The sequence below is a fragment of the Pollicipes pollicipes genome, unplaced genomic scaffold (genome assembly GCF_011947565.3).
Source record: "Pollicipes pollicipes isolate AB1234 unplaced genomic scaffold, Ppol_2.1 Scaffold_4740;HRSCAF=5597_pilon_pilon_pilon, whole genome shotgun sequence".
Taxonomy (NCBI): Eukaryota; Metazoa; Arthropoda; class Thecostraca; order Pollicipedomorpha; family Pollicipedidae; genus Pollicipes; species Pollicipes pollicipes.
The window spans coordinates 34,413,200-34,430,024 of NW_023596545.1; the positions used below are offsets into that span (position 1 = coordinate 34,413,200).

Consider the following 16,825-nt stretch of genomic DNA (forward strand, 5'->3'; position numbering starts at 1 on the left):
GTGAAATCGAACCGTCGGCCGGCGATCGGGAACGCGTGCTCAAAGGCCGGGTCGCAGGAGAGAAGAGTCAAGTCATCGAGTGGAGCGCTGACAGCGTGAAATGGCCCCGCTGGGAGTCGGCCGCCGCCTCAGACCGCGTGATAGCGGCTGATCTCGCGACTCTTGAGATAGTGGTGGGCCGGGTGGAGGTGTCCCAGGGCTCGGCGGCGTCCGCGAGCGAGGCGTTGGTCATGTTCGTGCGACCCGCTGTGGCCCCTGCCCTCCACGCCGTCCCTACATCCCTCCAACACGACCCAATGGAATGGGACTGATGGACTCGCCAACGTGCGCTCACTTCATGGATAACGACAGGTGATTCATGTTCTGAGCGCCATAAAAAGCATATGAGGCGTGGCAGATTAACATCAGCATGAATTTTACACGCAGTGATGTCAGCTGGTCCCGCCGCAAGTCATGTTTCAGTCAGTTTCGTTACGTTTGTCTGTGCAAGTCCGCTGCTCATGTCAACGAACACGTAATCCGGGGCCCGGCTGGCTTGTAGTTCCACGACCGACAGCCACAAAGGCTTGTGTTAGACGCGGACCTAGTGAACGTATGTCGGTGTGAGCAGAGTCGCAGCTAGGGGGGGGGGGGGGGCAATGGATCTTTAACATTCTCCTCTCTGGCGAGATCGAGCGCAGATCTTTTTACCACGACACCACTGAATATAATTCCGCGATCTGGTGATCAGGGCACTCGGTTCGGTTTTGCACGCCATTGACTGCCATGCGCAGCGACAGGTCGCAACCAGGAGCAGTAATTTAGTTGCGGGGCCAGCGACTCTCTGGGCGGCCACGAACGGTACGTGGACAACTGGCTTCGGCGACAGGATAAAACGGCATTGACAGGCCATTGTTACGTTAGGCGCTGCACTTATCAGCGTGTGTGGCGTCTGTAGCCGTTAGAAGTGCGCAGGTACTGTGAATGGGGCTGAGACCCGGTCCCAAAACAACTCCTGGTTCGCGGCCCCCGCCGTAGTCAAACCTGGCTGCGCCCCTGAGTGCCCGCGGAGTGCTCGGACACTCCGGTGCTAGCTGTTCGTGTCGCACACAGCGTTTCCATTCGGCAGTTGACGGACCTAGCTGTGGGAACGGCTGGAAATCGGGTTAACGTCAACATTAGAGCTCATATATTACCCTGTATGGGACATAATATTGTCAGTGTCCGCCCATCACGCTGAGTACCAAACGACACGAGGCTGAACATCAAATTACGCTAAGTGAATGCAGATGGTAGCCCGCCCATGCTCGTTCGAGATGCGGTGGCGAAGTGAAGCGCCCCATTTTGTGCTGTCATTTGTAATGTTTATCGTAGCCAGCCAACTTTTGAAGGACAGCTGACTGAAGATGACGAAACCTAAGAGGGTTTGCGGTCAGTGCGTACCGCGTGAACTCATTCGTGTCGTGTCAGATGGCCTCTTGAGCGTTTGCAGCACTGGAGCGAGCAACACTTAAGTAAATGTTTACACTAGTAGCCGAAAAATTTTGCCATTGAGAATAGAACCAATACCGGTTGCAAAAAAATCCGAAATCTTTATTAGCCCGCAAAATGTTAACGCTCATTAAGTGTCTTATTTTTGCAGCAAATAGCGGTATAAATAATTTAACTAGCAACTAACTAGGGTGTCTCATGCGGTGTGGAACAAGCGATGCAATAACGATATGAACGATGATGATGATGATGATGATGATGATGCTAAAAGTTAAGATAATAACGTAGCCAGACGCCTTTGACAAACGATGCCAACAACTGTCATCAATGCAATTCTGAGATCTGACGTCAAGTTGCATGAACTAATTTAAGAGGTGGAGGTCCCTAAGACAGCTTTTCCGGGCCAATCCATAATAATATTCTGGGAACAAAATGACTGGACATCAGTTCGGTCAAGCCGAATAAACTCAAGTTGGCAATCGATGAATTCACAATAAATGAAATTTTTGTACCCGGGATCAAAGCACTACAAAAATACCCCCAAAATGATTAATTATCGTTCACAATCAACAGGGCTATAAGTTTGCGCAGTTGTCTTGGCCAATCTTTCGCGGTGCACGCACAGCGTCTCGTGCTCCAAATGCGTGTCGGAAAAGATGACACTGGACGCTTCCCGGTCACTTCCTGGCGGATTTGTGGGCCGAACAGCAGTGAGTTGTAGTCGGTGCATTTGCCTACACCGCGCAACTGACTCTTCGGATTTGTTTGCTCTGGTTGCTGAGATCTGACGTCAACAGAGATCTGATAACCTGATCTGATGATATGATCTGACGACCTGATCTCGCGATCTGACCTAACGATCTGGTCTGACGTCAACGGAGATCTGATCACCTGGTTTGACGATCCGATCTGACGACCTGATCTCGCGATCTGACCTAACGATCCGGTCTGACGTCAACAGAGATCTGGCGATTCGATCTCACGATTCAATCAGACGATATGATCTGACGATTTGATCAGACGATATGAGCTGACAATTTGATCTGACGATCTGATTTGACGATCTGGTCTGTCGTCAACAGAGATATGACGATTCAATCCGACGATATGATCTGACGATTTGATCTGACGATCTGATTTGGCGATCTGATTTGACGATCTTATCTGATGATCTGATCTGACGAGATCCGATCTCAAATGGCACCTGACGTTTGACGTCCTAGCCCGCGTAGATTCCTGGTTTGCACGCGAGTGTATGTGGCCATGTGTATGTACAAATACTCAATTTCGTTAATGCGATAGACCTTTTTCTCCTCAGTCAGAATATGTTAGCATCGCACTGTCGCGACGTCGGTTGGTACAGCACCTGCTGCGGCCCGTGTTCTTCAGCATCTTTGCGGTTGGGAAGTTTTACCTTTGCAATCTTAACTCATTGGGGAAGGTGAGATCGAAGGGATATTAAGATGCTGCAGGCAAAACTCATTTGTCCAGGGCACTTGCATGCTAATTCTCAGCAGCCATTTAAGGACTGAGTGCCTTGTGTTGTAGCTGAAAACCTTATGGAACCACAATCAGTAGATGTTAATGTATTAGCTTTTAGAAGACGTTACGACTCAGTCGGGTCGGGCCATCCAAGATGAAAATTAAGCCGTGGTTCAAGTTTTCCGCACTCGACACATGGTTTGCCTTACAATAAGATACAAGCGATGGACATCTGGGTTAGACATTGTTCAACTTCTGTAACATCTGGAACGAGCATTGTGAAATGAATGAAACTTTGCGAGCTTGTCTGCTTACTTAAGTGCAGGAAGGTCCGATAGAATCACCATCTCCTCGCGCATCTTCGTCATCTTCTCTCGCAGGGTCTTCATCTCATCTCTGACTTTTTCGTCCAGCGCCTCGATCTGAGAAGGTTACTCATCATTATTTACAAGCACACTCATGTCTACTCGCAGTGAGTCGGACCATGTTTTAGTGCATACGAAATACCTCATTGGAGTGCTTCTCATAAATGATGGGCTTATTTATGAATTCGAATGCCACGAAAGTGCGATGGGAACGTTCAAGCAAACTCCGTTTCATTTGCTCCATGCTAGAAAGGTCACGATAACTGGATCACAATTCATATCCTCGTTGCCAGAAACGTCACTGTATCTGGAACACCAGAAACGTGTAGCTCGCGGCTGTAGATCTACTGCCGGGGGTCATGCAAGCAACAAAAGCCTGATGCAACACCACCCTCCAGTGCGAGCCGGCTTAAAGTATAGGCCGTGCGACTATGCGGCGATTTCGTTGCCTTCGATGAAAAGCCTCTACGGTCTCTGCAGTATTGGCCATATGTCTGGCATCAACATAATTATCAGTGAACGTGAATTTTGGCACCCATAATTATCAGTGAAATTATCATAATTACCATGGTGCCAGGAAGGGTCCAGCCGCCTCCCTCATCAGACGGACCAAACCTGGTGCACCCTAAAGCCCTTGGCTAGCCCGGTACGATGGTCACTCAGCCTAGCATCAGTATTCATTATGGGACCATTCGTCTGATGAATGGCTTGAAATGCTTTCGTGCCAACAGTTGGAAGACAGAGCGTAATGGAAGTGCAAAAGTCCATACCGATACTCACACCTACACATAGAATATATACACGGATATTAACCGGTGGCATTGCCAGGTAAGCGCTGGCGGTCCGGAAAAGTTTCCCTGAGCGCCTCCTCTGCTCCGCCGACACGGCCCGACGCGGACCCCTCACCCCAGTGATGACCCCACTCCAGGTGAGAGGTCCGTGCGGCGCCGGCGCGGCGCGGCGGCCGCCACCATTAGCGCCTGCTCAGGTGGCTGTCCCGGTCCGGGCGCCCATCGCCTCCTGTCATTACGCGGTCGTCGCCGCGCCCCGGTACGCGTTAGACCAGCCGCCGCGCTCGGCGTGGGCCAGGGATTGGCGACGGCCGGCGCGCGCCAGAGTTGGCCCTGGTTTGACGCGCGCCCCGCCCGGCGAACCGTCCAGAGTTGGCCCCGGTCTGATGCGCGCCCCGCCCGGCGAGCGGTCTCCTAGGGAGGGGGGGGACGACCCAGCCGGCGACAGAGCGAGTGGGGGTGATGGGTCCCGGGGCGGCGGCGGACCGGGCGGCGTCGGTGGGTCACGGGACTGCGGCGGACCGAGCGTCCGGGTTTGGCAGCGATGGGCATCGTCTTGTTTGTCGCTCGCTGCCACCAGGGGAGAGGAGGGGGAGGGGCAGCAAAGTGCATTTATGTATATGGGGCTGTAAAGCGACGACCGTTCGACGAGCGTCACTGCCAATAAGAAAGGCCAGTGTTTACGAGCGTTACGATGAGTTCAGATGGTACACAGCCCGAAGTGGCAAGCTGTAAGCGCCGTACATTGAACGAAGTGACAGGCACGACCGTGGTCCATGTGACCCCATCCTGTTGTCTGTCGAAGCGGGTTTGTTATTGCTCCCATTCTTCCAGGTAATTGCTCACATATAATGCGAGTACAGCTGATGCTGCGTTTGATGGTCGTGCAATATCCACTTTGAGTAATTCGACTGTATATACTCACTAATGCAAGCACTGTACATGCATAAAGGAAACAAAATTAGTTGAATTGAAATGACGCCACCTTGGACTATGCCATCCCGAGCCGCAGTCCACAGCACGGTGGCGGGGTGCGCACTGGTTCCGTTACCTTCTGGTGATTGGCCTGCAGCTGCTGATGCTTAGTGGCAAGGTCGGTCAAGGTGTTCCTGGACTTGGCGGTCTCTCCTTCTTTAACCATGAGACTGTCCCTCAGCTCCCCCAGGTCCTTGGACGTGAACCTGCAGCGCACAGCGTTCTCGGCTGAGTGTTGAGCCCGCAACGTCAAACGCTCACAGCTCAGACAAAGATCGCGCGCGACAAAACCGGACAACGTTGAGAGCTGGACATGCAAAACCGACATCCAAAGGTCCAGCACTGAATCTGTGCCGCAATACTCACGCAGGCTCGACATCACGCCTGCGCCACCACACAGTCACGGGTTATGCGCTGAACCCACGCCACAGATCATCCACAGGCTGAGTACGAACCATGGTGGCGGCCAAGGTCAAGGTCAAGGTCAGTGCCCTCATGACTGAACGCTACACCGCGGCGATCCGCCAGCATCAGCTCGCGTGGGTCGAACAGCGGCACCTTCCTCGCAAGTGGACAAACTTAACCAACCTCTTCTCTGACCCGGGATGAATACTCGTCCCCCCCCCCTCCCTCAGCGCCGGCGAGATCTGCCAGCCGGCGCCGCAGGGCAGCCTGACCCCTGACCCCTCCCGGCGGCCTCCGTCTGCGGTCCTGCGCCCGAGTCCACCACTCACGAGGGCAGGTGGCGCACGTGGCCCAGATTCTTGCTGATGGTCTCCAGTGTGCGCAACACCTCCACCTCGGCCTGCGCCACCCCCTGCGTCTCGGTCGCCTTCGTCTCGTCGTAATTCAGCAGGAACTCCTGCATCTCCTCCTCCCGCCTCCGCAGCTCGCGGTACTTTAGGTTGCGGTCCGAGTTGCTGTCCTCCAGGTCCTACGGCAGTGGCGAATCGAGGCATTTGTTGCAGCTGTCTTTCGGGAAAATGCTGCGAGCGTCCACGCCAGAACACACCGTAGCTGAAGTAGGGCTATCGGTGCGAGGCAAATCACGACATGGTGCTATGTTCCGTACCTTGTCACACAATTCGGCCCCAGAGAATTCTGACAAGCGTGTCATTGCAGCCCGGCCATATCGCATCACTGCGCTGAGCTGGTTGGTGGCACGTGCTGCAATCGTGGTCTCTCAGCCCCCACCCCCGTCGGCAAGGAACAAGCGTAGCAACTCTCTCACTGTTTTCTATGCCGCAGCTATTGCCTTTTTATGGTGGCACCACACTTGGATGTGCAACAAACGAGCAACAAAAAGTGTCTCAACCGGCTAGCGTGAAGGGGGCTATTTGTACCAGGAGAAGAACAAATTGTTCGCATACATGATAGGCAGAACATTCACTTTTCTCCAAAATGCTACATGATTTAGAGGGAACAAAGTCATCTCCCCTCCCCCTTCCACCCCTGGTCGCCGGGCTTGCCTCACGAATGGCAGGTCTTTAAAATACACCCTGCGATCAGTGGACTGCGCTTAGCTGCAGCAGCCGTCAGCGACTCGAAGGGCTGGCCCGCCGTGCACCCGAGCCATGCGGCACAGTCTACCAGTAGTGATGTCGTCGTGTTAGGACGCGAGGTTAGATGGAGGGTGACGCCAGCCGGCGCCAACAGGTCAGAGACCGCCTTCACTGGAGAATGGGTAATTTCGGGGTAAGAGGTTGACGTTATATAAAGAACGCCACGGTCTACAAAAATGTACGGCACCGAAAAGAAGAATGTCACTCTACCGAATGTTATGAAAAAGAGGACACGGCGGCAAATCTGCCTTTTTTTCTCATGCTGGCGTTTTTCCTTCTTCTACTGACGTATTTTTTACAGGCAGCTCAGTTGGCGTATTGTGCACTGGGGCAAGGAACCTTTCATGGGCTTAAAGGCAACGAAGGGATTATGAAATTTGGAAAATGATATGGTAATTTGACACATTTTAAAAAGTAAGAGCTCTTAAATTGCATTATCATGAGCCCCCGCTAAGGGTGTGTTTTGTAGGGAACTCGCGGTAAAATGCGGTGTTATAACCGAAAACCTACGCAGCAATTGTGAGAAAACCTGCAATTCGATAGTCCCGCGGGCTGTGCAAGCGTGGAATCACATCTTTTTGAAATTTGTGTGTGAACCAGGCGCTTGAAATGGGTGTGGTCACCGGTAGTGTTTGCCAGCGGATTGTATTTATCTAAACGTGATGGGAAGTGTGCGTACGAGGTATGCACTGCAGAGAGAGAATATTGCTTTGGTATTATTCAAGGGTAATTACTCCCAATAAAATGTGATATGTCGATATCTGCCTGTATCTTTTTGTTTGCATTTAAACATGGTAGTGTGAGGTGATGCCAACAAATCATAAGCCAAATCAAGTTATTTTGCAATTAAACCATTGAAATGGAACCAGTCAGGTATGTCATTGCATCACTACTAGGGAATATGGTAATCTCTGTCCTGCTGTAAGAAGTGTGGCCATCTGTATGTTGATAAACAAATTTAGAGATATTTTTGTTGGAGGTAAGTGCCCATACGGACTCATCTATATTGGTCAAAAGGCTTGAGCTATTCTGGAGCCCGAAAATTCATTTCAAAATAAGCACAGAGTTCCATCTTACAATGGGACTTTTCTTTTATGCCGTCCAAACCAGATACATTGCTTTTGTCAGTTCGCTGGTCACCACATACATTTACATCCACTCATTTTTGTGTTGACAGCATGTTGCTACAACTCTGAAACTGGGACAAGCAAAAAGGTGAATTGTATAGCAGTAAGAATCGGCTTGCATTTCGTTTTCAAATGCTACGCCTGCGTGCGTGGACGCATGCCCTAGTAATACGCATGGTAAGGCGGTGTAAGTATGGTAAGGCGGTGTCTTACCTATGCTCTTCCCACAACGGAACGTAAGAATCATGAGGTGCAAGGACTGCATAACAACTTGGCTGGGACAACATTGGGGCATCCTTGGTTTCATTTCCCATCTCAAATGGTTGAAACCTCACTCGCAATGCACGAGTGCAATGCCGTGGTCGAAAAAACGTCAGCATGAGCTAGTTTCTTTATCCGACATAACATTTGTCCTCTTTTTACACCTATGATGCAGTGCTGCGCCAGAAGCTGTCTTACAGAGAGCTTTATAATACTCAAACGGCCCCGTTGCCTACTTTCTCGTGACGTATTTTCCGTGTTGTTTTTTTATCAGACCGCCTATAATATTCAGTGACGTAAAATTGAAAAAAGAGCGTCGACGGCGTTCTTATTTTTCGTAGCATTCGCTAAGGGTCGTGTTTTCGTAAATGCGTAAGGGAAACTACGCTAAAAATACTATAAATATGACGAGCAGGAAGAAATGGGTCAGCCCTTTCCTAAAGCGCACAAAACTACGTTCTTCGTTCAAAATTTGACCAATTTCCTTTCCGAAGTTGAGAGAGCTTGGACCCACCAACAAAAAAGGAAGCTATACCCCAGTTTTGGTGTGTGGGCTTAGTCAATCAACTAAAACTAAACTGAGGAAGAACGTTCATCACGTCACTAAATTACGCAGGTGGTCGTGCTTTCCGACATGATTGGGGCCTGCCGTGGGCCCGACATCCTAACCACGAGACCCTTATTTCTCACCTTATTTAGCCCGCTTTATGTTTGCGAACGTCACTTTTTCTTTTGAATTCGTGCACCATTATAAAGCAATCCTTGCTTGGCAGCATAGTCCTCAGAGTCACCAAATAATCTCCAAAGAAGGCAGCCTTTTTGTGATACTTTCTGTGTTCCCCAGTTTCATAATTCAGCACAAAAAAAGGTTCTGGAGTTCACATTTCCTGGTGTCTCTCCCCAAAAACCATTAGAAAGCACAAATCAATATTAAGGACGCTAGAATCATCACAGAAATTTACACAGACACCTCGTCAATTACTTACCCATATTGCAACCCAAGCAAAAACGATCTTCTATCCCAAACTTCGTCTGGAAGATCCCTAAAAAGAACATGAACAGTGCGGAAGAAAAAGCCGTCGCTAATGCACCACGGGGGCCCACACATCGAAGTCAACCGTCAGCAAGACTCACGTTCTCAGTTATCTGCAGCTCTTCTGAGGCTTTTCCAATTTCGGACTTAAGCTCGTGAATGCGGCGTTCCAGAGTTCCCATCTCCTGGTTATCTGCCTTCACCTGTAAAAGTCAGACCATAAGAGGAAACAATGCGAGAAGCGGCAGCGGTAAATGAGGGTTTGCGAGTCAGCCTTGGTGCACCACTACCATTAGTTGGGCAATGCAGCCGCATCCCCACATTTCAGAAGAAGAGCATGAAGTCTCCGGCGTTGCATAGAAATGATGCACTAAAAATGTAATTTGCATTCCCCAACACTGTTGTTAAGCCTCAAATATCTGGAGTTAACACCGAATGGGTGCAAAAACGCCAGAAAAGTGGAGGAAAGAGTGAATCTCATCACCCACTCAGCTCCTTCCATGAATCAGTGTAGGGTTAATGTAAAACTTCCACTGAATATGTACGTGTGGGGGAAGGGCGCGGTGTCAACCAGTCCCCATCCTTCCCCCAATTCCTACGACCATGGCAGCAGCAGCCGTCATGGCGGTGAGTCCGCTCCGGCGAGCAGAGCGGGGCGTCAGAGGAAGACTGAGTGAGCGGGCAGGAGAGGCCGGCATGATATGACAACAGCAGATGGAGGGCGGCGGTGGTAAGGTGCTTAGCGCGGACACAGCACAACGGGCAGAAGAAATGTCTGCAGCTGCCGGCGACAGATGCAGCGCGAAAGCCGCCGGCAGCGGACGAGTAGTGGGCGGCCAGCAGGCGGCAGCCAGCTGTTAAGAGCAGACGAACCATCCTGTTTGCGAGCCTGATGTGCGGCCAGTTCCCCAAAGTTGACCAAGGTGGCGCAGCGTCGGCAGCAGACGGCCCATCTGATGGCCCAGACAGACCGGAGAGACGCCGAATCAGCCGCGGATGGAGCAGCCGTCCCTGCTGCCGACAGCCGGCGCTTTGATTGGCCGAGCACGCCGCCAATTAATCCTCAATTTCAGGCCTAATGAACACGACGTCGGGCGCCGCCCTCGCATGTCATTAGCTCCGCGCCTGCATCTGTGATGCGTGATGCGGCCTGCTTGGCTGCCAACCGTCCAGCATCTGCCGGTGTCGCGATCTCGCGATCATCTGGCGGCGTCGCGACCTCGCAATCATCTGGAGGCGTCACGATTTTCCGACCATCTGGCGGCGTCGCGATCTCGCGATCACCTGGCGGCGTCGCGATCTCGCGATCATCTGGCGGCGTCGTCATCTTGCGATCATCTGCCGGCGTTGCCATCTCGCGATCATCTGGCGGCGTCCCGATCCGCCCTCTGACGTCACGACCGAGCGCAACGTCCATCGGCGCGGCGGCTTATCATGAAAACCGAGACTTTATGAGACACGTCAAAGTCGCCGGCAGCTGCGACTCACGGGGTGCGACCCCACTGCCCTTTCAACGGGGCCAGGAGCACGTGCTCTTTTACCTCGGCCTCGCACACAAGTGTGCGGAGAGGGAGGCAAGCTGCAGTGTGGAGTCGCCGCCGTGCTTGGCTTTTGCTGTGGAGTTCGGTGATAGCATCCCACCCCTCTCTCTAAGCTAGTCAAAACCTAGCATTTGCTCCTCCAACCGCGAAAGACAATCTAGCGTTCGTTAAGCCGTAATATATGGAAAAAACCTGGTCAGAACGCATTCTGATCCCACCCTCTCCCCACCCGCCTCCAACTTCTGTAAGTTCCCGCGCCCCTGCGCGCAGGTAACCTTAAGCGCCCCGCTCAGCCGTGGCTGCTCTAGGAGCCTCCTCTGCTCCAGCCTCATCGGTTTCAGGAGCCGTTCCCCTCTCCTGCCTCGCCCTTATCAGAATCCGTCCCCCCCCCCGCCCCCCAGTCTCACCTGCTGCAGGAGGCGCTCCCGCTCCTGTTCGGGAGTCTCGCGCGAGTTCTTCTCGTCCAGCAGCTCCATCCTCTTCGTCTCCAAGTAGCTGAGCTTGTCGTACTGCACGGCCGCTTCCTGCTTCAGCTGGAGATGGGCCCGACGCGGTTACGACCGCGGCCCGAGACCGCTACGACGCGACTCCCGGACGGTTACGACACGATCTTCACCGAACGTCTTTCGGCGGGGTCCGTAGTAACGCGGAAATGCCGGCCCCCGAGCAGCGCGAGCACGCCCGGGGAGCGACCCGCCGCGAGCAGCGAGCCGATGGGCGGCCGCAGTGGGCCGGGCTACGGCTGAGATTGGCACCACGGTGGGAGTAAGGCCTCACCGCGCCGGCAGCACTGACATGGATGCCAAGGCGGACAAAAGAGCACTTAAGAAGCAGTGGGGAAGGTTTACAGAGACTTGAGTGGAAGCAAAAGGCAGGAAAGGAATGGCATAAAGGTTAAGTACGCTGCTGTGTGCTGTTATGTGGCAGAGCACGACATATGACCGGGATTTCCACTCAAGTTGAATCCAAGCTATGGAACAAATGTGTTTGCTTTCATATAAATTAACGCTTTACGCACAGATGCTCTTTATGTCCACCGGTTCTTTAACAAAGCACCAGCCACATTTCCGTCTCAGTGACGCTTTACGGCGTCCCAGAATGAACCCAGCCGTGTCTGCCAGCAGCCCCTCCCCGCTCCGCCGGTAATCCGGCCGGCAGCGGAAGCTCCGGCTCGGTACTTAGCCGGCCGTCTCGGCGCCGCCGGGCCGGCGCTGCTTGACTGCCGCACGCACGCCGCTTGACCGTCGGATGGGCCGGCCTGAGGGTGCTCAGACAGGCCCTGGCCGGTGCTTGGCCGGCCGGGAGAGCGCCGCCGGTCGGCTGAGGACGCTTCCGACGGTCTGGTCCCACGGCGGCGTCACGGGGTCAGGGGGGTGGGGAGTGGTGGTCCGGCGCCGGGGTGGAAGGTCACTTCTGTGGGGGGGGGGGTCTGCCGATTTTGGTACGCGGACGCTTGCGTCTGGAGTCAGTAAAGCGCAGGGAGTCCATACGGCGGGAAAGCTGGACGCAAAGCACACCTACCCACCGTCAAAGGCACGTGACAAGCGCTGTCCGATGAGCCCACCTGGTTGGCACAGTTCGGGACCTCTCCCCTTGATGTTGCTGCTCGGCCGAAGAACGGGGAGGGCTGGCCGTTCTGAGCCGGTTCCGGGCGGTGCTCTGCCGCATCCGGCAGGGGAGAGGGCGGGTAAGGGGGCAGGGACGGACGTACCGGCGAGGCGGCCAGGTCGGCGTCCAGCTCGTTCTTCCTGGCGCCGAGCGCGTCCGCCTGCTGCTGGGCGTGCTCGATGGCCGTCTGCAGCTGCACGTTCCGCTCTTGCAGCCGCATGTAGCGGTCCCGCACCTCGCCGGGCATCGAATCCACCAGCGTGTCGGCCAGCCGCCGCTCCTAGCGGCGGCAGGGCAGGCGGGCAAGGCCGGTCAGAGCGGGCGGCATAGGTGGTCAGGAACGGGTGGTAAGCGGTCTGGGTGGCGGGGTGGGGGGCGGGTCAGGGAGGGGAAGGGGAGGCCAGAAGCCGGGTGGTCGGGGGGGGGGGGGGTCCAGGATCGTTCGTCACGGAAGGACGGATTGGTCGGGGGCTACCAGTCCTGAGCAGCACCGTTCTGAAGCGGGGCTGTGGTCTCGGTCAGATTAGAGTAGGGGGGGGGGGGGGCGTTAGAAGCTGGCGTGTGTCAAATCTCACCCCGTGAGTGTCATTCACGGTTCTGGTCGCTCGCACGTTTGGGTGGTTTGAGTCCATCGGCAGAGGTCAGGAGCTGTTAAAAGGAACTGTCGAGTGATGACAGCATCAGACGGCAGGGTTAATTGTCATCAGAGAAGAGAAAACACGATCAGGTATACTAGATGTCAGGCTTCGACATGATCAGATAAACATCAGGATACAGGCCAATGCAATATACCAGACACAACATTCGTCGTTCAATCTTTCCTTCTTGATTTACAGTAATAAACACCAACGTCGCCTCTTCTGCTTGCAAACATCTTGTGCAATGTGAAGCGTTGGTCGCATCTAAACCCACCTGATCAATTTGGTTCTCGACGTCGTGTATCTCGTTTTCTTTTTCCTTGCGATTCATGAACAGTTTCTCAACAAGAAGTGCTTCCTTTCCGTTTCTAAGAAGGTAGACAGATGGGTGTGTTAGTAGTAAACAATCGCTCAATGTCATCTATGACGAACGCTCGGTCATTCTATACCACGGCCATTCGACGACTGAGGCTGGCTTTCATATTCAGGAGTTCGTGTTCAGACAGTGCGAACGGGTGTCGGCATTACAATTTAAGATAAGATTCATGATTCCAAGAACGCCGAAAGGAAAATCTCTGTCCATGAACATTTAACAGGCCGGGGAGCTCGTCCAAGCTCGAAGTGTCTTTGAACACAAAACGTCAGCGTTGTTGTCTTAAACTTCTTGGAATGTCTGACTACAGCGAGGCAGGCCCCGGCCAGCACAATAATATTCTCCCTGTCGACCCTCTTCAGCCACAGGCGTCTTCTGCTCGCTCTCACATCACGCCCAGTTCTCCGGGGCCTGGCCTGGAGAGCCGGCCGCCACGCACTCACCTGTGCCTCAGCTCCTCAAACTCCCCGTCCACTACCGACCGGTCCGAGTCCATGTTCATCAGCTCCACCAGCACGTTGTAGTCAGCCAGCTCCGCCTGATGCTCTGCGCGACAGGGAACCGACCGGATTACGTCACTGGTGCTGCTCCTCGCCCTCGCCCCCCTCCGCTGACACGGCTGGGCTGGCGTCGCGGACGTTACGGATCTCCTTCAAACATGGAACGGCAACTGTGCAGTCTGCCTGACCGGCCTGGAGGCTATCAAAAAGCTCGACAGCGCTCAAGCGGAATCCAAGAACTAAGTCCAGACAGTCCCGACGCTATGTAAAACTTGGCAGCACTCAAAGCGAGCCCTACTCAACGCACCTAGCGATGGCTGGCACGGCCACCGTGAGCCGGTCACGTGACTCGCCAGTCTGCTGGCCCGCGGTAACGGCCCCACCCTGCCCACCACACCCACCGAGCAGCTCGCCGGCCATCTCCTTGACGCGCGTGTCGTAGGTGGTGTAGGTGGCCTGCTCCTGGTTCAGCGAGTCCGCCTGGCGCCGCAGCTTGGCCACCTCGGAGCGCAGTTCGGACGTCTTGGTGCGCAGCAGGCCCTGCCGCCGGCACACGCGAGCACCGGTGACGTCACACCGCCGACGCAGCGCGTCATACACGGCAATCTTTTGTCAGCTCCACCAATCCACTGTTCTCGGCCGGCTCGGCCCGGACCCTGCGGGACGGCCACCACGGCAGGCCCGGCCGCCGGCACATGCTAGCGTCGCATGTCACAATGACGTCACATCTCATCACGTCACTTCACGGCGGATGGTGCCACTGCCATCCCAGCGAGACCCGGCACCAAGACGCCACGTGTGCCGGTGGACTACTACGTGAGCCAAATTTCCGCGCTCCATGGATTCCCGTCACCCTCAACTCTCAGGTCAATGAATCGAAAGTAAGACATTAAAGTTGGAATCGACGCTAAGAATATGACGTTGCATGACGAAACATTCTGTCTCTGCGACTTGTTTTATGGCCTTGTTGTACTGTAATTACCACTCCATTCTACAGAAGTGTCGACCACGGGTATTTCATCGACTTCTACTTCACCCAAACGGAACCAATGAACACGCTGGGCTAACCTCAAGAGACCAATCATGATATGCCACTCAAACGATTTGGCAAGAAGGTACGTACGGAACGGTTGATCAATAAGATACATACAGCATCGTAACTTTACCATTTAGAAACATGGTATTACTTCCTCCTTTATTTCGCGTGCAGGTCCGCTATTTCCATCCCACAAGCTATCAATCCATCGCTGAATGATTAACAAAATTTTCAACTGGATGTGCGCGTGGATCCCTCAAAACATATGCAGTGATTCAGGATCCAGATCCTGTCAATGGAGCACCATATGGGCCCGGAATCCAGTCTTGTAATGCACGTTCACGTCAGCGCTTCGAAGCACCACCCGGGCACCCCCTCTCCGCTCTCCTCCCCTCACCATGAAGTAGCTCTTGTCCTGACCATGCGCGAGCGGCCGCTGCCGGCCGTCTTGATGCCGGAGAGACCCTGCTGGGTGATGGGCCGGCTCATCACCCGGATCTTCTCCATGGAGCCGGTGACGGGGCGGCCCGAGCCCATGCGCGACATGGAGGCGCGTGACGCCGGCGCCTGCGTGGCCGGCCGGAACCCGGTGCCGGGCGGGCCGCCCACGGCGCCTGAGAACGGGCGGCCAGAGGTGCCCGGGCGGCCGTCCTGGCCGTCGCCGGGCAGGCCGTCACGGCTGGGTGGAGGCTGCACAGATGCGACGCTCAGACAGGTCGCAAACGGTCTCCTAAAGGAGGCAAAAGGCTGCGCGCCTGAACTTAAATACATCGCTGAATGCCAAACGCTTGCATTTTGCATGCGCTTCATTTATGTTGCGAGTCAACCAGTGCATACTTGGACAGTTTTTACTCGGTGAGTTATCTCACAAAAGGCGGAGATACGACCGCGGGCTCTGGCCGAAGCTCCGTTCATCACTCACCAAGTACTCCCTCGCACTCTCACCGGCACTCTGGCCGAGGCCGAGGCGTCACTCACCCACTGTGCGTTCTCGCTGAAGGACCGGCTGTCCTGGCCCAGCGCGCCGGACACTGGCCGAGACACGCCCGTCATGGGCCGCGAGGCGCCGGCCGACATGCTCTGGAACGAGACGGGCATGGCTGCAGTGCCGGCGGACCCTCTCCCCACCGCGGCCGGCGGCTCTGCTCCGCCGGCCGGCGCGCACCTGGTCGCGCCCACGCCGCCGCCGCACTGCCACGGCTACCGCCCACAACACGGCCGACGTGTCCCGGCGGCGCCGTCTCGCCCACATACCACGGACGTTGCGACGATACATGCAAACGCGTGGTTCGATCAGCGGTCCACCGCGTGACACAAACAGCATGAAAAAACTAAACTTAGTGCCTTTCACGGCGACTCGAAGTACAAATGTGGAACCGATGGGAAAACATGTTTTCGGCCGCATTTGCTGTATGCATACGCGGTGCAAGCACCTAATAGGTGGTAGTGAGGTCGCTCAGCCATAATAGCTTTCTATAATGTACGCACACGCGTCCTGATTTACCAGAACGACGTTCACTTGCAGCAAAGAACATGAACGTTTTGGCTAGCGTAGACAGATAAGTCGGCGTAGCATGTGGTTGTTCTTTTGTATCTACACACACATAAAATTGCCACAAACACACTACTAGCGATATTCGACGTGTTGCCCGAAGTCACAGTGAGATATCAAACGCATCGTGATGAACTGTATATACCTGCATGTACACTTGTAAACAAGCTAGATGTCGAAAATCATTCGGGCAACTGTGCAGCTTTTCAGCTTTTCTCTCGAGTCAGCGTTCTAAAAGTACCTAAATTATCGGCACGGACCCACGACGAACTGACTCTCTGGAATCGACGAACCACGACAACGAACTGACTCTCTGGAATCCATGTGAACTATCAACCGTGTTCCGGCTTCCTCGCCGCAGTTGCGAGAGATTGAAACGTCGTGCACGGCACTCAGAACACCCCTCAGTCGACCGTGGCCCGCCTGACCCGACCCGACCTGACCTGGAGTCCGGAGGGCGGCCTGGAGAGGCCGGTCATGGGCCGCGAGCCGCCCAGAGACCTGCTCTCGC

The 16,825-nt window shown here is 54.4% G+C and overlaps 1 protein-coding gene and 1 long non-coding RNA gene across 2 annotated transcripts; both read right to left on the bottom strand.

Moving 5' to 3' along the window:
* Positions 1 to 3,263: 3,263 nt before the first annotated feature.
* Positions 3,264 to 15,308, bottom strand: LOC119098257 (intraflagellar transport protein 74 homolog). Its single transcript, XM_037221180.1, has 11 exons — positions 15,255 to 15,308; positions 15,160 to 15,177; positions 14,128 to 14,266; positions 13,670 to 13,772; positions 13,128 to 13,221; positions 12,319 to 12,495; positions 11,015 to 11,140; positions 9,168 to 9,269; positions 5,818 to 6,017; positions 5,160 to 5,289; positions 3,264 to 3,374 (listed from the first exon to the last, which is right to left on the bottom strand). The coding sequence occupies exons 1-11, from the start codon at positions 15,306 to 15,308 to the stop codon at positions 3,264 to 3,266; spliced, it is 1,254 nt and encodes a 417-aa protein (XP_037077075.1).
* A 40-nt stretch (positions 15,309 to 15,348) lies between these two features.
* Positions 15,349 to 16,825, bottom strand: LOC119098574 (uncharacterized). Its single transcript, XR_005094262.1, has 3 exons — positions 16,758 to 16,825; positions 15,741 to 15,842; positions 15,349 to 15,413 (listed from the first exon to the last, which is right to left on the bottom strand). It is a non-coding gene; the product is annotated as an uncharacterized LOC119098574 (long non-coding RNA).

Bases quoted from the DNA above. Each gene is read 5' to 3' on its own strand.
- LOC119098257 (XM_037221180.1), bottom strand. From the start codon at position 15,308: ATGTCGCGCATGGGCTCGGGCCGCCCCGTCACCGGCTCCATGGAGAAG. The intron at 13,773-14,127 runs GTGGGTGTGGTG...CCTGTCGCGCAG, and splicing joins GATGGCCGGCGAGCTGCTCG to AGCATCAGGCGGAGCTGGCT. The intron at 6,018-9,167 runs GTGAGTCTTGCT...CCACTGCCGTAG, and splicing joins AGCTGCAGATAACTGAGAAC to GACCTGGAGGACAGCAACTC.